The sequence below is a fragment of the Helicoverpa armigera genome, chromosome 8 (assembly GCF_030705265.1).
Source record: "Helicoverpa armigera isolate CAAS_96S chromosome 8, ASM3070526v1, whole genome shotgun sequence".
NCBI classification, from domain to species: domain Eukaryota; kingdom Metazoa; phylum Arthropoda; class Insecta; order Lepidoptera; family Noctuidae; genus Helicoverpa; species Helicoverpa armigera.
The window spans coordinates 12829907-12854670 of record NC_087127.1 but is presented as its reverse complement, the minus strand read 5'-3'; the positions used below and the strand labels follow the sequence as shown (position 1 = coordinate 12854670).

The 24764-nt window shown below is 38.1% G+C and overlaps 1 protein-coding gene across 2 annotated transcripts; it reads right to left on the bottom strand.

Moving 5' to 3' along the window:
• Positions 1-1641: 1641 nt before the first annotated feature.
• LOC110379715 (putative inorganic phosphate cotransporter) lies at positions 1642-24500 on the bottom strand. 2 transcript variants are annotated; one of them, XM_064035759.1, is made up of 11 exons: positions 24344-24500; positions 22450-22571; positions 6246-6425; positions 5832-5970; positions 4589-4806; positions 4103-4252; positions 3651-3783; positions 3302-3426; positions 2240-2359; positions 1881-2010; positions 1642-1794 (listed from the first exon to the last, which is right to left on the bottom strand). In XM_064035759.1, the coding sequence occupies exons 1-11, from the start codon at positions 24378-24380 to the stop codon at positions 1727-1729; spliced, it is 1422 nt and encodes a 473-aa protein (XP_063891829.1). In that variant the 5' UTR covers positions 24381-24500; the 3' UTR covers positions 1642-1726. The 2 variants fall into 2 exon arrangements, with proteins under 2 accessions (XP_063891829.1, XP_063891830.1); XM_064035760.1 differs by having other exon boundaries at positions 6246-6353.
• Positions 24501-24764: the final 264 nt, after the last annotated feature.

Below are 24764 nucleotides of genomic sequence, written 5' to 3'. Positions count from 1 at the left end.
TTAATTTTGCCACCGACTTCTAGGCCGATGCACCTAAAATTAGTTTTTTTGCTTTTTAGTGTTTTGGGAACTCGGTTTAATTTTTTGTAAAAGGTTATTTATTTAAAGCTTTTCAGTGATACGAATAGTTGTCACTATCCATACAAGTGGGAAGTTCTCATCAATACAAAGAATATAAGTCCAAACGAGGTATTTTACATATTCAGTTGTCGAGTTCCCTCCATTTTCTCTGGTCTCCATCATCAGGTCAGCTCCAAACCTTCACTGTTGCAAAGGTCTTGTCAATACAAATAATTTAAGCCCAAACACGAGGTAGTTTACATATTCAGTTGTCGAGTTCCCTCGACCCTCTCTGGTCTCCATCATCAGGTCAGCTCCAAATCTTCACAGTTGAATAGTGCTTTTAGGCGTACACCTAAGTGTCAAGTTTTTACCCTATGTATGCCTACAAGTTTTGAAGGTTGCCCTCGATTTCTCAGGGTTTCCATCATCAGATCCTGACCTGATGAATATGGGACCAACTGGCAGCTATTCCAAGTCGAACAAAAAAAGAATCACGTAAATCGGTCTATAAACCTCGGAGTAATCGATGTGTATGTGTAACCTCCTCCTTTTTGGGAAGTCGGTTAAAATGGAATAATTTTATCAAATTAGTGTATTGTCATCGGTCCTCAATAAACCTACAAAGTTTGAACGAAATCTGGCCGTTTAAAGTGGGTCAAAATCGCGCCCAAAGAAGTCGGTTACAAACAAACATACAAACATACAAACCTACAAACATACAAACATACAGGTGAAGCTAATAAAAAGCGTGTAAAATCTTTGGATTTGGTAAACTACATTTGATAAGTATTTGATATCAAGTCTCAAGTGTCGACTAAGAGAAGTTAGTCGCATTTTTAAAATGAGTTCATCATAGCACGGAGAACTAATGAAAAATCCACTCGGAGGCGTCTCAAGCGACACATCAACGATTTCCAATCGGAATGCAAATGAACTCGCTGATTGACCTCGCAAGTTCACATCGCCTGAGGTTCAAGATCAAGTCAAGGTCATTAGAATTCATTTGCCCTGTTTGATTCTGGGGTCACGAATAAAGCTTCGGAAACAATGAGTATCGATCGTTTGGTAATACTCGAAATTGTGTAATCGGAGCATCCTCTTGTTTTTGTTGCTGATTATTCAAGTGCGTTGTATTGTTTCTTAATCATTCCTCTTGTCAGTTTTCAATAATCATAATTTGGGAATGATGAATCAAGAATTAACTGAAAAAAAAACTTTTTCTTGACTATTTCAGTTTGCCCTAACTTTCTAGTTAACAACACGAAATAAAAAAGGAAAAGAAGATACACGACCTTCTGTTAGTTATTTTTAGAACTAGTAATTCGTATTCCCACCAAGTGCAGGTTTGAAGCACATCAACTATGTATGGAGAGCTACATGAGTTGGGGAAGGACAATACACAGTCTCGTGAGGTGCGGAAATGGTCATTTCGGTGTGAATGACTGATGAATTCGTTCAGACCCGAGAAACGTGAGACAATTCTATGATTTTCTTGGAAGGTTGGAACTTCAGAGTGTTGGTTTAAGAATATATGTCTACTTTCAAAAGGTCTAGGACTAGGTTAAATAAAAGAAATAATTTAACATTATCCTAATCATGACTTTTTATTAAAAAATATATCAAACTTAATTCAGGTACTCGAATACATATAACTAAATCCAGCTCAGCGTCGACTCCATTCCGCATCCAACTTCGACTTTTCAGGTTCTTTCACTTCAGGAGCTTTCATTTCTGGAAATATTAAAAAACTAATTAATTTCAAAAGCCGTACAAAATTCACCTTAATAGCTATGAAGATAGAGTGTATTTTCGCGTACCGACGTCGTCGACTTTAGGCTCGTTCCAGGGCTGCCTCACCGATGTACTGAACAGTATGAAGAACAGGTTTGTAAAGAAGTACACTCCTGAGGCTATGAAGAACACTTTACGCCACTCCGACGGATCCGTCTGTAACACCAAATATTAATATTAGTTTGTTAGAATTATTATCTTCATGTTCTTCAGGCTACGGTAAATTGAAAACTATTTTTAGAATGGTCTGCAACTTAGGTATTGCTGAAAATGTTTTAGACTTTGAAAAACTAAAAAATGCTATATTAAGTACCTATTTACTTAAAGTTTTTATAAGTTATTGGTTTTTAAATGAGTACGTAATGTTTTGAAACAAATTCCTTACCTCATCATGAACAATGAATCCACAGACCAGGGGCGCGATGATAGAGATGATGTTTGCCAAGAAATTGGTGATGCCCATCAGACAACCGCTGAAGTTAGGAGCCAGGTCTATGTGGACCAACTACAAAGGAAAGAAACAAATTATTAAGTTTATTATAGGTACTTATCTATTGTGGCTTACATATAATTATTTTTGAAATTCTCATCTTCGAGTACTGTGAACCCTGAATAGTACAAATCAAACACAAGCGCTGTGAAACTTTCATCTCCAACTTAACCTCCCCTGCCTTGTGGTTCGTAATTTGTTTAATTCCATAAGCAGTGAACAAGCGTGCCACAGGGCACTGTCTTGTGGCCACCACTATTAATTAATTATTTCTTCAGCGTTTGGAAAACTTGCTCCTGTATAATTGAACTGACTGGGACAGTTTCTTTGGTAAGTTCTTTAGTTGTGCTTTTAATATCCTGTCTTTGCAGCCTTGTTTATGAAGTTGTTGTGAGAAAAAAAGATAACATTGAATAGAGCTTTTACAAATTGTTTTTTGGTATAACATTTTTAGTTATCATTATGTTAGTAGATTCAGATGTCAGCCTTAAATAATTTAGGGCCATGTTTTGTATCTTTCAGGAAATTCCCTTGAGAAAGTTTATAAAACAAAACGATATATAACGTGTAGACAGCAAGCTCGGCTGACGCGTATCCCCAGACACGGGACCGTTTATGCTGACTAGTACACGTTTATTCTTTAACAGCGGCGGTCGTTTATCTTCCTATATTATCCCGACTGTGCTTTCCACTTCACAGCCTCTGAAGATATATGAGTGGAGCGTGCAAACTTGATGCATTCCATTAATCATCGCCAGTTGTTGCAGCGTTAGCTTGCAACTTTACTTACAGTTTGTCGTTTGAGTCTATGGTGGACCTAATCGGATGGTGTCGCGTGAATGGGATTGTTTAGTTTAAAATATTGGATTGATTTTAGATTCCGTTAAAAACGTAACTTAGTTACACTTAACATCAATAAAAATATCAATCGACGTAAATAACAGACAGTTTCCTTACCATATATCCAGTGTACTGGCCGGCGTTGATACCGACAGCGAGAGTAAGCATAGCCACGGCAAACGCCATGTTTCCTTCAGGCGCATATGACAGACCTATCAGGGCTACTGCTGGACCCCATAGACCTAAGAAAAATACATATTTTTCAATAGTAGTTGGTATATTACATAGTTTCCTGATATGATGATTCGTTGAATGGAATGTTTTTATGTAAACTTCTGTCGATAATGAAATCGAGAGCAGTAACGAAAACCTGTTGCTATGTTCCAATAAAAATGTATAGTCACAGTAACAATGTACGGTAACAAACGTTATATTGATAGATACATAGTTATTGATCATCACTCACCAATAGAATTAAAAAGTTTCCTAGTAGCTGACACTGACAGCCATTGGTTCTTGATGATGACGTCTGTCATGGCTCCCATGACGAAACTGAGCAAGTACATACTCAGGTACGGCAGACACGATAGCATACCATTCTGAAAGATAAATTGAAAAAATTATATACAATATAATATTAGCTATATTCTTATGTCTCATCTTAAGCTAATAAATGCGAATGAGAGCTTTTTGGCGCGCTTCCAAAGCATACTAGCTTAAATTGAGTATGCAGAGCGTCTAAGGAAGGGTGCAGAATAATTTTAATCTAGGTACAAGCGAAAATGTTACTACTAAAAACGTGTTCAGAAGCTCTTCTTAGTTCTAGTTGTTTAGGACACTAACTTGGCATAGTTTTTTAGTTTCAATAAGTTCCGCATTTTTGTTCTGTTAAGGGTCTATGGATACTATAGTACTTACATTTTTGAGATCAACATTGAGCACTTTGGCCATGTAAGTGGGCATCTCGGTCATGAGCGTGAAGAAGCCCCAGTTCTGACCGCAGTGCGCCACGATCACCGCCCAAAACGGCAGCGATGTCACGATGCTGCGCCATGGAGTCGGGTATTTCTGCAAAAATATAATACTAATTTATGTTAAGGTAATGAATGGAAAGAGTAAAAAAAAACGGATTTTTATAAGATACGACGCACAGGATAACAGCATTTCCCCACAATTTAATGGATGTAATTATACATATAAAACTTCTTCAATCACTCTATCTATTAAGAAAACCGCATGAGAACAGGGTTGCGTAGTTTTGAAGATTTAAGCGTACGGAGAGATATAGGGACAGAAAAAGCGACTTTGTTTTATACTTTGTAGTGATAAAATGAACTAATATTTTAGGGGATGTTTAGAAATCAATTTCATTTCTAAACAAAGACAAAAACACGTCATAGTTACCTTTTGTTCGCCATCTCTTCCCAAAGAAGTCTGAATATACAATACTTCTTCATCCGAAATGAATTTGGATGATTCTGGTGAATCAGCACCAAATATGATGTATGTGATCGACCAGATTGCTCCCAAGGTTCCGTTCGCGTAGAATATAGCCTGCCAGCCCCATGACGTGGCCAGGAAGCCTGATGCCAGTAATTGCAGAGCTATGCCCAGTTGCCCGCCTGCAAACATCATTTGAATCCTTAATCACAGCCCTCGTAATTGATTGAGTTTCAATTGAGCCCGAGTGTCATGTTCACTCGTTACTTTAATTTGTGATAGTTGAGTGTGTAAAGACTCGACTGAGTTATTTATTATTTACTCGCAGTCAATTAAAGAATTGATTGAAAGTAAATAATTAAAGCAGTTTGTGAGGTAATTAACTTTGTTTACTATTTGATGTTGAAGTCTGGCACGAGGGAGTCACACGATTAATTTACTGTGTCACTCGTGCTACACTTCAATTATCTGTATTTTCTTCCAATACAAAATATAATGACAGCTTGGCATATTTCATGCTTAAGCTATTCCTGGTCAAATTATTCCCATTGTATCCCATTATGGTGCCATAATGATGTCTGTAACAAACCCTATTTATGTGCAACTGAGCACCGGCTGCAACCCGTCCAATTACGTAGTACTTGTGACTGCAGTTAATGCATCTGTTGTTGCACTTGTGCTGCATAATGCCAGCGTTGCAACTGCACTCGGTGACTTCATTGTGACTTGTTGACGGCCACAAATTAATACGAGCTCTCTTGTTTATTCTGAAGTATACAACTATGTTGCATATTGAAATGTTTGCGGTAATAGTTTTATCAGGAGTTCCGCCTAACTTGTGTCTTTTACATTTTGTAACTTTACAAACGTGACTAAAGTAACTTACCATTATAAATCTGATGAAAGCTTTAGGACCGAATGGCAAAAAAATATAGGCAACCTTAATACATTTTCTGATTTTATCTTTAAAATCATCAGCAGCTTGATCCCGCGAACTTCGTATCGTTCAAACATTCCCTGGACCTCTACAAACCTTTTAAAACCAAAATCAGCTCAATCGGCCCAGCCGTTCTCGAGTTTTTATCAGACTAACGAATAACAATTAATTTTTAATTAAATAGATTTTATGAATGTAAGTTACAATGCACAATTAGCGGATGGTTGCATACACTATTAATATTATTTTATTTATCAAGTGTTTACTCACCAGCATAAACAGTGGTGGTGAGCAGCCCCTTCTCCTCCTTGGGCATCCACTGGCTGACGAGGTGGTGCGTGCTCGGGTAGATGAACGCCTGCGTCAGACCCTGCAGCACTCGGCAGATGCACACCAGCTTCCAACCACCCTGGTGGGCAATATTTACATTATACAGTGACCTACTGGACGTAGGTGAGGTATATGAAATTAATTTTCATAAGAAGACACAAGATGCCTCGCCGCCAGAAAAGGTAAATAATGTATGATGGATCATGATGATAATGAAGTGCAGTAGTATTTTTTTCCAGCGACTTAACATGAAATACTTAGCAGGTGCTACGTGTGTCTTTCTAATCATAATCGCTTTAATGTATAACTATGCTATAGCTTATATTCTGAAGTGGCAATTTATTTTTCACTCACCCATTCAGCCCCCGTGGGCAGCAGCAGCGAGATCGCGGAGTTGACGACAATAGAGGTGGTGAACAGCCACTTGCCACCGAACCTGGAAGCAAGCTCCCCTGCCGGCACCTGCAGGATCACGTAGCCCCAGAAGAACGAGGACAGGATCACAGCCTGCACGCTGTGAGGCCAGGGGAAGTGCTGCAGAAGATACAATGAAAAACAGTCAAATATCATTGTCAGCTTTTCGTTATTCTTTCAGTGCTGGACACAGGCTTTTTCCCACACAAAGAGGGAAAAAGAAAAGAACAGGCAATAGCAGAACATATACGAGTAAGTGTACGGTGTTGCCTGCATTTGGCAGGCATTTAGTTTTGATGTTTATTTGCTTTGCGCAAATTCCAAAAAAATCCAAATTCGCACAAATTCTGAAATCGCGGGCGGAAGTTAATTTATAGTTATTGCATGAATAACGAAATAAGAGATATTTTAAATAAATAGCAGTAACAGATATTATGAATGGTTCATCGTTGAACCACAAGTGATTTTGACTGACTATCACCGAACCAGGTAAAGGTGAAACTGTTCCATTAGGTTATCATATGGACTTTAATCATATTCAGGATTTTATTGAGACAAGGCTGAAAAATCTCACTTTGTGATAATTACGCATAATTAATGGATGCATTGGTATTTACAGTTAACATTTTAAATCTAATCAAGCGTAGATTACTCGAGTATGTTACAATAACATCCATGTAAAGCAAACTGCATAGCTCATTAGCATATAATGTCTAGCTAATTACGAATACTTGGAATACGCAGCAACACAATACATTGCTATGATCACGGCGCTCTGCACATTTTGCGCATCATTATTATAATCCACAGATTAATTAGCGTATCTAACCACGACTACTGATCAGATATTTCCTGGAATCATTATTGAACATTCGATAAACAACAGTTGAGCTAATATGTGAGGCACATTTCACCATTGCATTAAATAAGCTGTATGATTTTCTATGTCTATCAAAATTAAATCTAGTTCATATTTTTGTGCCAGTTACGTCAGAAAATGTAATTAACCTAATATCGTACTTGATATATAGTTTAACTAACTGCGTGCGCGCAGTGGCCCGTCGTGACGTCACTCAGGATAAGGTCGGCCATATCTAAGTGGGCGGGGTGAGGTCGTCACCGTCCGACTGACATCATAAACTTTCCATTCTAAGGAAGACCAGTGGAAATGGCCAGGGTTATAAATGTTAACCTACTTTCTGTAAGGCGAGTACGTGTAAAAAAGAAGGATTTATTTTCACAATGTTCGATGTCTATTGTATTTCCACTGAAATGTTTGTATACTGAGAATTAAAAGATATAATGCGTTAAAATTACCAGCCGACCTTAGAAGCAGAATAAATAAATAAGAGTGACTTTTGACCTAAATCTGTGACCTCATTATATGGACCATATTAAAATAAACACAAAATCCTAAGTTTTTAACACTCGTTCTTCTTCATGATTTTTTAAATATGTTGTTGAATTTGATTTCTTCGTCTTGGAGAGACCGACTTGATATTGAAGATAAAAAATAATATAGTACTAACGACCTCTAACAATTCAGTGTAACATACTAACATGTACATCAATAACATTACAATAACATCACAACACACGTGTTATAGATAACTGAGATCGTGCGACTGCGCACGAGATTATGAGCATGTTAATCCTGATCACTGAAACCGGAAATTTGCAGTTCACAACTGAGTATTAATAGATTTTACCTTATCGAAATCGACTGCAATTCATTACGCTATAACATGCTCCACCAATCCTTCTGAACTGAATCTTTACTAATATTTTAAACCTGAGTTTGTTGCTTTGTTTGCTTACTTGAATGCAATAATCTCAGAAACTACTAGTCCGATTTGAAAACTCTTACAGACTCAGAAGCCCATTTTTCGAGGAAAGCTACTTTTTCCCGGGTTCGTGCTGAAATTTTCACGGGATGCGGGTAAAACCGCTGGCAGAAGCCAGAGATTTAAAAAGGTTCTTGTGTCTTAAATAATTTCAGTGAGGATTTAAAATTTTGGTATTAAAAATTATTTGCGAAAGCTTAAGATAACGCGTGAGGTGCAATTAAGTAATTTTCCCAACTGTACACGTTCACTTCATTATGAAAGAACAAGTCATAAAAACATTGTTATTATTTCATATTATTTAACTGCTATCTGAGTTCAGTTATTTTAGCACAATTATGACTGGATTTATCTTGTTACAAAATTTTCCACGTAGGTAGATTTCATTGAGTTAAATCTATATCTATACATATAATAAAATGATAGGAAAGTCAAAACTGTACATTGAATATTTTTTTAAAAGAATACTTGGGGGGTGATCTATTATCGATTCTGAACCCAAATATATAGTTTTTAGAATTTTTGTCTGTTTGTCTGTTTGTCTGTTTGTCTGTATGTTTGGTCTCACTGAACTCGAAAAGTACTGCATAGATTTAAATCAAATTTTGCATGAATATTACCTGGGGGCCGGTTCAACATATAGGATATATATTATCACGCTATCACCTACAGGGGATGAGCAATGAACGATAATTTCTGTTAACGTTTCTGCAACAGCGGGTGCAATAATGACACATATTTGAATGTTGAACTTTGTAAGTTTATCGGCCTATTATCAATCTTTACATAGAAAATAACGCTTTTATAAGTAACTTGAGCAAAAAACTGAATTTAAAGAAATGATATCCTAAAATTATAGATGAAGAAAATCATGCAGAAACAGATGTGCCATAAAACTGATAGGAGGTAAAATATCAATGAAAACAGACTTCACTTTGTCATGGTATGTTCTTACTTTCAAGAAAAAAATATATGACAACGTGTGTATTTCGCTACTATAAAAACACTACAAGAAATATCAGCGCATCATCAGGGACATTTTTATAATTCTTTCACCATTAGAAAGCTACATTATCTGCGAGTAACATAGGGTATAGTTTATCCCGGTGCGGGCAGTAGTTCCCATGGGAACGGCACCCACGTCCCGAAGAAATTATGAACTTCCCCACATTCTTAAAAAGTCTACATATGTTGTTCTGACATAATATAATCTATACCTCTCATAAACATGAATATCCATTCATTTCATCCAATAACAAACATGCATAACACTGAAAGTGCATTGCGAGTCTAAGATGTTATTATTATAAAAAAAAACATTGTAATTAACATTCAAACATCCTTAAGAATAAGTTCCTGGTTTTAATATATTACATTATTTTGAATTCACTTACATAAATATAAATAGAAGGTCCTTATTAATATACTTTTTGAGTAATGAAGAATGTAGGCAAAATACGACCGAAAACATTGTGTCACTTCTAAAATTAACATCAATGGGAATAACTACCTGTCACAATACGTCAACAAGATGTCAACAGAAGACAAGAGTTCGTTCGTTTTGAAAACGTACAAATTACGCGTCGCAGGCCAGAGACATACTTGCTTTCAACTTCTGATCACAAATTATCGAGCTAAGAATTATATCACAAATACACCGTTCACAATTACGAACAGTCACAGTCAGACCCACGGACTGAGTCTAAAAAAACATCTTTTATATAGCTACATTTATATCATTTATATTATTCAGTTACAAAGACAGAATTACTATCAAACGTGTTTTCGCTAAATGTTCTATTAGTTTTTGCAAACATACATTCCCAACTCTGATCTCATGGAGGTGGCGCCCGGGTGTCACCACTGTGCGGACTGTGCGACCTATCGCACCCGGCCCCGGTTTAAACCATGATCTGGAGCGAGAAGAAATGGGATGACAAAGAATGAGGCGGCGGAGCGACTGAAAATTCCCAACTCTCATCCCAGCCACTGCGGTAAGACACCACGAAAGCCGGATGTCGAGAGACGACTCCCGGCCACCGTAGGCGTGAGCGATTAGTTTTGAGTGGGTCATCGACCTTCCGGCTTCTGGGAGACCCGTTATTTCACGCGCCCCTCAAGGAGATTCAGCAAACCCCTGTGAGGCCCACTAGGGCCAAAGCCTGACACTCCCTCACGCTGCTCAAATTGATGGCTGAGAATTACGTAACTTTCCAGGATGCCATGCAACGTGTTGCAAATGCCCAGGCCTTTGGGAGCTTGGTAATCCTTTTCTCCACCTTAACTTGAGTTTTGTGATACATGAACAAATTAGAATAGTAATGAATTAGGTCATCTTCATCACGTATTTACCAACTCTTAATGTTCATCACGCACACCCGCTTCTCTAACTTTATTGAAGGATCACTAAAATTGTTTCAGTTAGTTTAACTACGCTACTATAGCCCGTTGTCAAACCTTTTAATATCAATTCTGTAGAAGTGTGAACATCGAATGTGTAATATATCGAATTTCCGTTTGTGCATTGCACAAAAACCAACGTTATGATTTTCGAGAAGTCAAAAGAGTTGGCCGGCTAAGAATTATATTCATCGTTGGTTAATTGAATACATTTTCAAAAACCACAATAACAGTAGGAACCAAAGCGAATGATCGCTTCATAGAGCTCTGATTTTCTCTAGGCGATCAAGTCAGTTCTGGTCTGATCGCTCATCAGATCTTTGAAAGTGGTTCGATGATAATATACTGTTGTCCTGTTTACCTACGTGTGACACATAATATGGTATTTAAACGTCCTCCGCAAGAGAGCGAACGTTTGTGCTATTTATAAAGACGAAATTTTACCGTTGTGCAGTAGTGACGCACAGTATACACAGCACTTATGTTTCTTCTGATCTGCTGGCTCCACCAAGAAATGACAAATTGCGAGCGTACATTTTGAAAATCTTGGAAGAACTGCAGGCTTCAAGTGCCAACACACGAATTGGACTTACTCTCTCGGACGTATACTTTACCCGATCGAGAACTAATGCAAACATTTCGATGGAATTCCAACATAACATAGTGAGTGAGTGCACAGAAAATCCCCGAAGTACAAGTAGTGAAACTATGCGCTTGCCTGATGACTCAGTCATCATCCACCCAGCTATTCCTCAATTGTGTGGGTGTTGGCTTCCAGTCAAACCGAATCTTTTTGAGTACCAATGTTTACTTGGAGTGCCTATCTGATCTCTTCAACCCAGTTAACTAGACACCGCGTTATCCATGGTAAGTAAAACTGTTTGACAGACTTTCTGGCTCCTGATTTGTCGCAGCTGCTGCAGAAAATGTACAAATGACAACTTTGTCAGACCTTTGTTTTATGTGAGAACTAGCTTTTGCCCGCGACTTCGTTCGCATGGAATAGTGACTTCCGGCATATTTTTGGTTTGACCAATAGATTGCGCTATATGTCCGGAATATTTTTTTTTTTTTAATTTTTTTTTTTGAAATAAAAACTATCCTATGTCCTTTCTCAAGTTCCAAACTATGTCTGTACCAAATTTCACACAAATCGGTTCAGTAGTTTAGGCGTGAAGAAAAGACAGACAGACAGACAGACAGACAGAGTTACTTTCACATTTATAATATTAGTTAGGATTACGTAATAATTTTCCAAATCGGTTGACTAGATCCAGAGATTTCCTCAACGTCACAAACTTTACTTCTTTTGTTTAGATAAATAGTCACACATCGTCGACACCACCTTGATTGATCAACCCGTGCTGCTGCTAAGTGGTAATCCTAATTATATTGTAATAGAATACACCTACGCTACGGCATAAGTAGTATTTTGACAATTCCAAATTGCCCACGCAGACGAAGTCGCGGGCAACAGCTAGTACATATAATAAATCTGTAAAAAAACTGTGTCTGTACATTGAATATATTTAAAAAAATAATAATTGGGTGGGGTTTAGAAACGGTAATGGAGCACAAATCCAAAAAAAAATTCTGTCTGTATGTCTGTATGTCTGTTTGTTTGTACACGGTAATCTTCGGAACTACTGAACGGATTTCAATGATTTTTTCTGTGTTGTATCAGTATTAAGCCTGGTCAACATATAGGCTATAATTTATCTTCGAAACTTGAAGACCTGATGCAGAACACCAACAGACCAACAAAACTATAAGAGATACAAAAATGGTGCCGTGGCAAAAATTGTTTCATATGATGAGCATTTTCAGCTGAGATAATAAATTTTAAGATCTGGAATACCTGATGTGGAACCCCAAGAGCCCAGCTTTTCTGTACCATATACAGGTATGACGTTTTAGCAAAAGTTGTTCAATTTGATAAGCACTTTCTATTGACTTATACAAATTGAAGATCTAAAACACCTGATGTGGAACTCCAGGAGCCCAGCTAGACAATAGCATATTAAGATATGACGTTTTAGCAAAAGTGGTTCAACCTGATAAGCACTCTCTATTGACGTATATACATCGAAGATCTGGAACACCTGATGTGGAACTTCAAGAGCAATACTACACTTGAAATGTACCTATAGATAGAAATGAATGTTATGAAATAGGTGGTATGGTGAATCAAAAAAAGTAATTAGTCCGTCTTTTAGATAATCCTAAAATAATGGACACGTATTTTTTCTTTTCTCCTTTTCACAAACAAATAATAACGAAGATATAACTTGAATTTTGTGTTAAGTCACTGCTTAGTACAAATTTTACATACCTAGACGTGGCGTCACGAGCGCCCACTCTCCAAATTTGTTGCGTTATATCTCATTATTATTTTGTATGTCTCTTCCAGACCTCGGGACTACAGAGTTCCGAATTTTTGGGAGGCAAACGTGGGGCCGAAGCCAACACTCTGAAGCCCTTTTGAGACAACTTTAATGAAATGGTGAAACAAAACCGACGATTATTCCTTTATACACTATAGAAATGAACCCGAGGACAATCCCCGGTGGACGTCGTTAAAAAAAAGACAATCCCCGGTTCTGTGCTATACCATTGCTAACTGTTGATGAAAACTACTTGGGATATGAGCGGCTGAAGTGTGAGGATACCTCGGCGGATTTTAAACGCAGATTACGCGCTCCCTGTGGGTCACTTACCACGAGGCACCTATCCTCCGAGCAGGGCTACTAACCCTGCTCTAGCGACTCCACTCTGGACGGCCAAGCCAAGCCAGAGGCGTGAGACCTACCCCCGTCATGGTTCACTCCGACCGGCCGGAGATGGGGGACAGTATACTCTCCCTGGAGAACTCAGTATGTATAGCCCCGCGGGGTCGCTACTCCCTGTCATCAGCCTCAGATATCCTGCGGTGCTTATATCTCATTATTATTGTCGTTATTATCTCAAGAGCCTTTGTCCCAATTATGTTAGAGTCGACTTCCAGTCACGATGCAACTGAGTACCAGTGTTTTACAAGGAGCGACTGCCTATCTGAGCTCCACAACCCAGTTACCCGCTCAACCCAATACCCCTTGGTAAAACTGGTCAGACTTACTGGCATCTGACTACCCATAACGACTGCCAAGAATGTTCAATGACAGCCGGAACCTATAGTTTATGGATACCAATGACCGTTATTTGGAGGGGACGCCTCCAAAAAGCGGTCATTGGTATCCAAAATATACGTAGAAAGTACATACGAACTTAGAAAAGTTGCATTGGCAGGTACTTGCCAGACCTGGAATCAAAGACGTACGCTCATACTTGAGAGATTGGTTCTCTACCCACTAAACCACCACGACTTCCACTAAGTCATCACGACTTTGTTATCTCAGTAACATTTAATGTTTTTTAACGTATTTATACGTGTAATATTTTTGCCACACACAACTTAAATGCGGACTAATTAGAATCACTACTTTTATCCCTATGGTCACGTCTTTTGCGGTTCAGTTCTCAGCGTTTTGTTTAGTCTGCTGTGCTTTTGCCGTTGAAGTACAAAAATTAAGTATATGGAACGTTTCTAATGGCTATGCGTATTCCGTTGTTTTCAAGTCAACGGGCCCTTAAAATTCAATATCAGACGGTTCAGATCTTTGATTTTGCTGACCCCGTAGTCGCTGGCATAAGGGACTTTATCCGCGTACGAAGTCGCGGGCAGAAGCTAGTAAGTAATAAAATGATATTCATTAAGCTGTTGATTATTTTATTTTGGTATGAAATCTCACGTGGTGAGTTTGACCTAAGATTATTGCTCTCCAACACTTCTCACCTTTGTCAAGATTAAAGTCATTCAGACTGCGTCGCGATAGTTTTTTGTTTAGTTCTTAACAAAAGTTTACTATTTTATCATTCAGTAGTGAGATAACTCTTTATTTATTCCTCTTATCTTTCCAGTTTTAATTTTACGAGCCAATTAATTGACTTGACAGATAAGATTATATTTTTGCAAGACATACAACACAATATTTGTTTAGATGTTTTAAATAGCCTCAAGATAATTTTATTGTATGTAATGTTAATAATTTTATGGGCGTTTAGTGTTAGTAGAGAAAAACAACAGGGATATAAAAATTGTAATGAAAAATATTAAAATTATTTTTTTAGTATTGACTTCAGTTTATCCATCTTTTAGATACTAACATAATTACAACTTCTCAAAACTAAGTCATTACACATACTGGTGGTGCAGTGTTGTTACACCACCATGCCCGTATGGTGGGCTGTATCGAAGGACCGTAGCGGATGCGGGAAAATAGCTTCGTCGGGGATTAGGCTAACCGAGACACAGTATGAGTGAAGCTAAAGGGGTTTGGTGAAAGGAAAAAGGACTTACTTGCGCTGGATGGTGGACGAGCACGTTGTTGCAGGCCTGCGATGCTGTTTCCACTACGCGTAGGTTAAAAACACTGTCACTCACGATTAGTTCTTGTGTGCCGGCTACACTAACACAGATTTTAAGCGGTTTGAGATGAAGCGGTGCGGTTATTTTATTTATTTTCACATAAAATGCGGAGCGGTGTCGCGGTGATTCGAAAGTTTTCGGAATACAACGGCGGGAGCGTTGCGGCGCTAGTCGCGCCGAGAGTTGGTGCGCGCGGCGCATCTTCCTTCTCTTTCTGATGTATTGTAGCGGGATAGGAGGGAAAGGGAAGGATAGCCAACTCATACTGTGCGGTTGCGGAAGTATAAAATTTTTAGAAAAGATGCGTTCAGAAATCGTATTAGAAACAATATAACTAATGAAATTAAAATGTAAAACTTGCGCGAGCATTCTCCCCGGCTTTGAGGATATGCAATATGCTCAAAAGGAAATTAAAGAAATTGAAAGTAAGTATACTGAGTAAAGTAAGCTAATATTAATTTAGGATTACGCGGTAATATTATTGAGATGGTAAAGGACATAGTTTGACCACAGGTCTCTTGAAAGAGCCACTGCATGTCTTCACCATGGCTACGCGGGTTGTCCCATCCTTGCCGGGAAAAACTTCGGTTATTACACCCATTGGCCAACGTAAAGGAGGAAGATCATCTTGATGTATGAGAACCACTGTACCAATTTTAATATTGTCTACAGCATTCAACCATTTTTGTCTAACTTGAAGATTATGTAAATATTCTATACGCCAGCGTTTCCAGTAGCTACAAATCATTTGGTCAAGTAATTTCTTGCGGCAAGTTAGAGACTTCGTTGTGTCGGGAACATCCACGACAGGCAAGGAAGTTAATGGAGAAGCCATTATAAAATGCGCGGGGGTAAGCGGTTCTGGATACGGATCCTCATTCAGGACACAAAGCGGTCTCGAGTTTAGAACTGCCTCAATCTCGGTGAGAACAGTCGAAAGCTCCTCATAGGTAAGAAGTTGGGAACCAATAACGCGGTATAAATGAGTTTTTATAGATTTTATATTAGATTCCCACAACCCTCCAAAGTGGGGAGCGCGGGGTGGAATCATTTTCCAGTCTATGCGGTAGCGGTCAGCAAATAATTCTTGCAATTGAGCCTTGGCTCCTACGAAATTTGTTCCGTTGTCTGAATATAGACAAGAAACTGGTCCTCTGCGGGAAATAAATCTTTTAAAAGCGGAGATAAATGTATCAGATGATAAGTCTGTGACTAATTCAATATGAACTGCCTTGGTAACAAAACAAATGAATAGGCATATGTAAGCCTTTTGACTTTTTTGACCGCGGCGTCTACATAAAGTTATTTTGATGGGACCAGCATAGTCCACACCCGTATGAACAAAAGCTTTAGTCTCTTGTACGCGACAAGCGGGTAAATCAGCCATTTTTGGGCTGGAGTGAGAAGGAGAAAGTTTAAAACAGAAGTTACAAGCATGTAATCTCTTTCTTATAACACCTCTAGAAGAGAGAATCCAATATTTTTGTCGCAAAAGAGAAGTCAAAACATTTGCGCCAGTGTGACAATGAACGCGGTGATAATAATCTATTAGAATATGTGTAAATGTATCGCCTTTTGGCAAGAGTGCGGGATGCTGAGCCTCATAGGGAATATCAGCATTGGAAAGCCTGCCTCCGATTCTAATTATACCCTGCTCGTCAATAAAAAGGTCGAGTTTTTTAAATTGTGTGGAAAGTTTTTTATTGTTAATTTCATCGTAGATATGTTTAAAGTGATGTCGTTGAACGCAACGAATCAAATAAGTCTCAGCGGCAGCTAACTCGCGTACAGTAATAACCTTTTGTAATTTGTCATAAGGAATAAGGCGCAAAAATCTCAGAATGTATACTATTATGTGTAATATTTTATTTAGCGAGGAAATTTTTTGAGAAAGGTTATATATTAAATTGATTTCAGAAGCGGTAGTAACTAACGTTAAAGTTTTACTATTAAATTCAGGTAATTGTTCGTTGCATGAAGACACAAAAGGAGTGATAGGCCACTCAGCGGTTGGGAGCATAAGCCACTCAGGGCCATGCCACCATAAATCATGATTTAAAATCTGTTCAGGTAGAAGACCTCGAGACAGACAATCACTAGGATTTTCTTTACCGTTAATGTGATAAAAATATTTAGGATCAAGATTTTCTTGACATTTAGCGACGCGGTTACTGACAAAAGTGTTCCATTTGTGCGGTGAGGAATGAATCCATGAAAGCGTAATAGTAGAATCGGAAAAGGCAAATATATTATTAATAGCGGTACGGGAGCGGTAAGTGTCATAAACTAGTTTAATTAATTTTGACAAAAGAAGAGCGGCACATAGCTCTAGACGAGCCAGAGATATGACCTTAACAGGTGCGACTTTGGATTTAGCACACACCAAAGATACGTGTGTGTTACCATTTGTATCAGTGACATGTAAGTATATGACGCAGCCATATGCCTTCATGCTGGCGTCAGCAAAACCTACTATATTAATCACGCAACCCATAGAAACGGCTACGTGACGCGGTATCTTTAGCGTAGAAAGTAAAGGCAATTGCTCACTAAATTGCTGGAAGAGATGCACGATAGAATCGGGCGGAGTCTCATCCCAATCCGTATTTAATTTCCATAATTCTTTAATAAGTAGCTTCGCGAATAAAACTACAGGAGCAACAAAACCTAGAACATCCCACAGACGAGCAACAGTGGAAAGTATGGATCGTTTAGTGCAACGTTTATCTAAGTCAGATGTGGTAAAAGTGAAACAATCTTCAGAAGGAATCCATTTGAGTCCGAGAATTTTTATATTGTCCCCATCAGAGAAGTTAATGGAAGAGCGGTTAGAATGTGGAACGGCATCAAGTAGTTCCGGAGAGTTACTTGCCCACTTCACAAGGTCAAAGCCCCCGGCCTTAAATAAGTCGATGAGTTCAGCGGAAAGAACCTTGGCTTCCTCCAGTGATGGAATAGAATAAGCCAGGTCATCCATGTAAAGATCATGCGAAGCAACGATGGATGCGCGAGGGAAACGATGTTTTTCATCCTCTGATAGCTGGCGCACAGTGCGCATGGCTAGAAAGGGACTGGACTTCAGACCAAATGCGACGCGATTAAATTGAAACTCGCGAATAGGTTCTGCGGTATTAAAGCGAAATAATATTTTTTGGTATTTTCTATGCTCATCAATAACAGCCACTTGAAGATACATTTGTTTTAAATCAGATGTAACTGCTATAGGAAACAATCGGAAATCTAAAAGTAATAAAATATATCAGCCTGTAAATTCGGCCCTGTATGCAACAGATCATTCAATGACACGCCATTGTGAGACTTAGCACTTGCGTCAAGGACAATGCGGACTTTTGTGGTTTGTTTATCATCTCTAATAACAGGGTGATGCGGTATATAATAACCTACTGATTTATCAGAGGAACTAGACGTAATTTCCGTTAAATAATTTTGATCGAGATATTCTTTAATTATTTTGTTATAACTATCGCGCAAAGCAGGGTCGCGAAGTTTAGTATTTTCTAAATGAATAAAACGTCGATAAGCGACAGCATAAGAATTTCCAAGTGAATCTGGATTTTTACAAAAAGGTAACGCGGTACAATACCTACCACTAGCGTCGCGTGACACAGAAGAAGCGTACAGCTGCTCACACTCAAGTTCGGCAGGGCTCATGAAAGATTTTGAAGGTACTTCTTCGATGTTCCAAAATTTATGTAAAGATTCTTCTAAAGTAAGAAAACAATGAGTATTATCGATGTTTAATGCGGTAGAAAAATATGAGGCAGTATTTAATTCACTGGATGCGGGACTATAATTTTTGTTAGATAAACTAACGGGCACCTCACCCATAAGAATGTAACCAAACACGGTTTCAATAGCGGACGGCGCGGTAGGTGAGATAATTTTGTTATTTAATAATAAATACGGGAACAGCTTTGCCCCTAGTAGCAATTCCACCTCACCAGGTATATGCCATAGTGGGTCAGCGAGCGGTAAATCGAACAAATGTTGCACTGTAGAAGTGTCAACAAAGTGAGATGGTAAGTTATCTGTTATGCAATCGACAACAAGCGCGGTAATTTTGAAAGAAACTGTTTTATTTTTCGCGGAAACAGTTATATCAACGTAACCTAAGATAGGACGCGATGAGGTTCCAACGCCCTTTATAAATGAATTTGAAAGCGGGTTAATATCTAATTGCAGTTTTTTACAACAAGCGGACGTAATTATATTATTTTGAGAAGCATTATCTATTAAACATCTGACAGAAATGTATTTATTATGTTTGGTGTCCACGTATACTTGCGCAGTCGAAAGAAGTATTGTAGAACGCGGTGTTTTACCTACGCTAGCGCATGCACATAGCGCCACCTGTTGCGAGGTCGCGGAACTAGCGTCAGCGACGGCCGACTCAACCGTGGGCGCGCGAGAAGGCTGCGTTTGCGAGTTATTATTATCAAGATGTAAAAGTGAATGATGCTTCTTATTACACTGTTTACAAGTATGTATAGATTTACACTGTGAAGCAGTGTGCGTAGCACTAAGACAGTTTACACATCCCCGTTTGGTTTTAATAAAATCCAAACGCGAATTGGGTGAAAGCGATTGAAAAGATGGACAAATATAAAGTTTAAAATGATCATGTTTACTGCAATACAAACAAGACTGGTTATTATTGTCACAAGTAACGAAAGTATGTACCGTGCTAGTATCACGTGACTGAGTACGCGGCGCGGGAGAAATACTTTTATTAGGGTGATTACTCACTAGAGCGTATCGAGATGATGTTGTGCGATCTAATATTTTAACTTGCGATTTTATAAATTCAACGAAATCCGTGTAAGTAGGAATCTCCTCATCTCTCATATGCATTTCAAATAATTGTACTGTAGCAGGATCTAATTTTTTCAAAGCTAAATTTAATAAAATAAAATCTTTTAGGTCTTTGATCTGTAATTGTTCTAAAGCTGAAACTGACGCGTGAAAACTTTCTATGAAATTATTCAATGAAATAGAATTGTTAATTGCGGGTTTAATATTGAAAATATTAGAAAGATAATGCGAACCAAGTGCCCGTTTATCTTGGTATTTTTTTACTAAACTGTCCCAAATAGCTGAGTAATTTTCTCCGCACGGAATAATTCCGGCGGTAATTTGTAAAGCGTTGCCTTTGAGACTACCTACTAAATATTGAACTCGTTGGGAATCTGTAAGATTAGAGTTATTGTGGATATTTGATTTAAATGATTCATAGAAAACCGGCCAGTTATTTATTTTACCATCAAAGGAAGGAATGTGAATCGGTGGTAGTTTGACTACACCTTTATTTTGCGCGGCGCTCTCGTGCGACGTTGAGCTTGTCGACGATTTTGAACGACAAGTCATGATAAGAGAACGAACTCGTTCTACCCGAGTGTAAACACCGTCGAATGAGATGAGGCTACTATATTCGACTGTATGATCAGGATTTAATTGTAAAAGGTATGCGTTTAGTTTATCAAGGTTGGAACTAAATTCCTGGCGGATTACAGAAAGAATCTCCGTGTCTGCCATGAATATCTCCGCAGAACGAAGCTCCATATTAGTTATATTTATTTTCTTAGAAGATTCATACAATGAAGTTAAACGTTCGTAAATAGCATTGTTTTTAGCTTGCAGTATTTTAACTTTTATTTTGATATCCTCCATGTTGGTAGGTAGGAAGGAATAATAAGAAAAGATGGCGTGTAAAATAGGTATTTAGCTGTTGACTAAACAAAAGAATGCGGTTGAAATATAAGTTTGTACTTATGTTAACTGAAGGAATTTACTAATATTAGTGGTATTTACCTATGCTATTACAATGCAGTAGGTATTAAGTTGATACAGTAGTTCTCAGTCAAACAAGTAGGTAAGTACCTAGCGGGAATGTTCGAGAATGCACGCGTACAATATGACGATTTTACGAAAATAGGTATTTAGACCTAAAGCCCAGGTAAAAGACCTATAGAATGCGGGAAAATAATGAGAAAAGATCGCTGATTCTTGGGATCCGGGTCGATTTGGACCAGAAAAAATGGTGGTGCAGTGTTGTTACACCACCATGCCCGTATGGTGGGCTGTATCGAAGGACCGTAGCGGATGCGGGAAAATAGCTTCGTCGGGGATTAGGCTAACCGAGACACAGTATGAGTGAAGCTAAAGGGGTTTGGTGAAAGGAAAAAGGACTTACTTGCGCTGGATGGTGGACGAGCACGTTGTTGCAGGCCTGCGATGCTGTTTCCACTACGCGTAGGTTAAAAACACTGTCACTCACGATTAGTTCTTGTGTGCCGGCTACACTAACACAGATTTTAAGCGGTTTGAGATGAAGCGGTGCGGTTATTTTATTTATTTTCACATAAAATGCGGAGCGGTGTCGCGGTGATTCGAAAGTTTTCGGAATACAACGGCGGGAGCGTTGCGGCGCTAGTCGCGCCGAGAGTTGGTGCGCGCGGCGCATCTTCCTTCTCTTTCTGATGTATTGTAGCGGGATAGGAGGGAAAGGGAAGGATAGCCAACTCATACTGTGCGGTTGCGGAAGTATAAAATTTTTAGAAAAGATGCGTTCAGAAATCGTATTAGAAACAATATAACTAATGAAATTAAAATGTAAAACTTGCGCGAGCACATACATACACATACATATGGAGAACATAAGGGAGTACATAAGGGAGTATATAAGGGAGTACATAAGGGAGTACATAAAGGAGTACATAAAGGATTACATAAGGGAGTACATAAGGGAGTACATAAGTCGAGAAGTTGGAGCCGAGACACAACACAAATTTCAAATCGTTTGTGGTACGTGTGCCGACTCAGCATCTCGACATGTTCCAAGAAGCGTTTTGGCCGAAAGGTGTCGTTTTCCGGCGATTCCGCGGGAGGCTACGCGACACCACGCAGTGCAACACGACACCGCCTATTCGTGTAAACAAATAGATATTGTTTTGACGATTTATTTTTGTATGTATTAGTTTATAATTATTTTAATGTTAATTGATATTTGTGTATTGTACTTTCTATGGGCCCTAGTTGCCTGAATCAAATAAATAAATAAAAAAATAAAAAATAAGGAAGTAGATAATGATTGCATAAGGGAGTACATAAAGGATTATATAAGGGAGTATATAAAGGATTACATAAGGGAGTACATAAAGGATTACATAAGGGAGTACATAAGGGAGCAAAGAGTCCTGCGCCTGATCTCTCTCCGGACGTGTCGGATTACCGTCCCATCGGGTTATGAGAGTAGACTTGTGTCTGCGCAAATGCTTGTGCACTATAATATGTCCTGTTCAGTTGGATAATCTCCTTACATGAGACCAGCCACTGTGGCTGATAACCGGCTTGGAGGAGGACAAGTTTGTACAAGCTGTACATGCTGAACATTGTGAATGTCTCTGAAGTGACTCACATCGGGTTTCCTCTCGTCGGTCATGTCGACGATGGCCATGCTCATGTTGACGCGCATGGTGAACGCGAACAGCATGCCGAAGAACAGCAGCAACGTCTGCGCGTGACGAACGCCCAGACCCTCTGGAATTACGTGGAAATGGTATAGCAATGAGTCTCATCATCGTCATCATATTGTTTAATTCAGGCCTTTAAAGTACAAGCTTTTTTAAACGTCACAGTGGTTGGACTGTTCCATAAGTTCTTTCCTCTTCTTTATTACTCTGTATTTAGAAAAGCCATTTTTAACCCATTTCCCAAAAAGCGGAGGTGGCAAAATTAACTTAAGGACAACCATTAGACACCGACTTTTAGACCGATGCAATAAAAATTATTTATTTTGGGATTTTATTGTTTTTGGAAGTCAGTTTTATTTTTTGTAAAAAAGTTGTTTATCAAACTCATAGTGATGGTTTCCGATTGCATTAATTGTGTCTAAAAATGGTGTATTATAAAAAGTTTTCCATGTTAGGTGGACTTATAGTGTGTGCTTTGTGTACCACATATTGTTGTTAACTTGTATGTAACTGGAGATCACAAACGAATAGATCAAAACAAATGGGTTATTGTAACATTAGCGACATAATAATTTCCTCATGAACAATATTTACTTACAAATTAATGGCTCGCCTGTCCAATACGAATCAATAAGCGATCACAAAGCGGATGAATCAATGCAGAAATGATAATAATAAGATTAAGATGGATCAAGATAATGTCAGTAAGAAGATGATGGCTTAATAATACGTAAAGCTTTTATGAATAGTAAGCATAGTATACATAGTTGAATGATCCCTATAGAAAACAATTTTCATGTCAAGAAGAAATATGTAAACTGCTAATGGCCAGTCTGTGAGTACAGTAAGTTGCCAGTAGTTTATCTATTTATATTTCCGTTAAAATGAATAGATAAAATACAAGCTGTTATAGTTAATCAGTAGTGTGTAGTAGAAATTGTATTTTGGGTGATTTTTATGAACGATTATTTGACAGAAGAACAGAGTTTGGAAGTGTGCCCAGTGGACGCCAATAATGCTGAACTTATTACATGAAAATGGCCTTACTTTGCGAAACCTATATCTCAAATAACTTGAAATAGGCTATACGCAATATTGTGTTGCATCAAGTGGGAACTTATAGACTAATTTTTTGTTATTAGAACCGGGATAATAAAATGCTGTCTCCGCAAATTTCATATAACTAAGTCGTTTCAGCTGTAATAGCTAACATCTAATAATAAATACGAAGTGTGAAACTAATGAAAACTCATATTTTACCATTTATGAATATTTGAACATTTAATTCAGAAAACAATGGTCAAATGATTTGTTTACGGAAAATTACGTCACATATATATACAAACTTAAGCTACTTATCTTTATACAAAACTAAAAATAAAATACTATATACAAAATGTATATAAACATAAAACATAATATAAAAGAGCATCGATCAGGCGTCGAAGTATTCCTCCGCATCACTGTCCTCCGGAAACGTGCCCAGAAGACTGGCTGCATTGCCACGTTGAATGGCAATGCTAATTCTTTGTCCAAAGAATAAGCCAGCCCTCTGGTCACGCGAAGCGTGACCAGAGGTCACATATTAGTTTGTAAATAAATATTGTAGTTTATCGTTACATTGATGTATACCATTTGCTTGACCTTGTTATTATAAATAACGATAAAGTTAGAAGATGAAAAAAATCATCCCACTATTTGCACTTTGAAATCTTCTATTTAAAAATTATAATTATGCGTATGGTATAGGTACGTACAGCCTTTCCTTTTTTCATATTTTCTCTTACAATTATCATACATTTTTTAAGAGAACATAACATAAATCCACATCATACTTACTAGGCCTAACCGCATTTTTCTCATCGGTAATCCCCATGTTAGAAAGTACCAGTTTGTCACTATGTCACTAGCCACTACCTCACAGGCGCGCGGGACGGCGCTTAGTGTCAGGATGACACTAATCGACCACTCGCAGACATTAGCACGGATTTTGTAAAACTATAGAGACGATATTAGCACTAAAACCTTGTAAAACAATCGCAGATAAAATGTAAATTACGTGTTAAAAAATAAATTTAAAAAATGCAGTGGATAAACACAAATACCAACAGTTATTGTTGCAACTATCACTGAAAAACTAATAATACCGGTGCATAAAGTTTTATATTATCGCGGAAACAAATTACTTTTAATTTTCTATTGTTTTTTCTAACTCAACAATTGTAATTACAAAATCAATATTATTATACATGTAGATAGA

What these genes read in the sequence shown, in the direction of transcription:
- LOC110379715 (XM_064035759.1), bottom strand. Translation starts at nt 24,380, where the DNA reads ATGGGGATTACCGATGAGAAAAATGCGGTTAGGCCTA. An exon ending in GAAAAATGCGGTTAGGCCTA is followed by an intron (nt 22,572 to 24,343) that starts GTAAGTATGATG and finishes ACGTAATTCCAG; the next exon opens with AGGGTCTGGGCGTTCGTCAC. An exon ending in GAAGAGATGGCGAACAAAAG is followed by an intron (nt 4,253 to 4,588) that starts GTAACTATGACG and finishes ATATTTTTGCAG; the next exon opens with AAATACCCGACTCCATGGCG.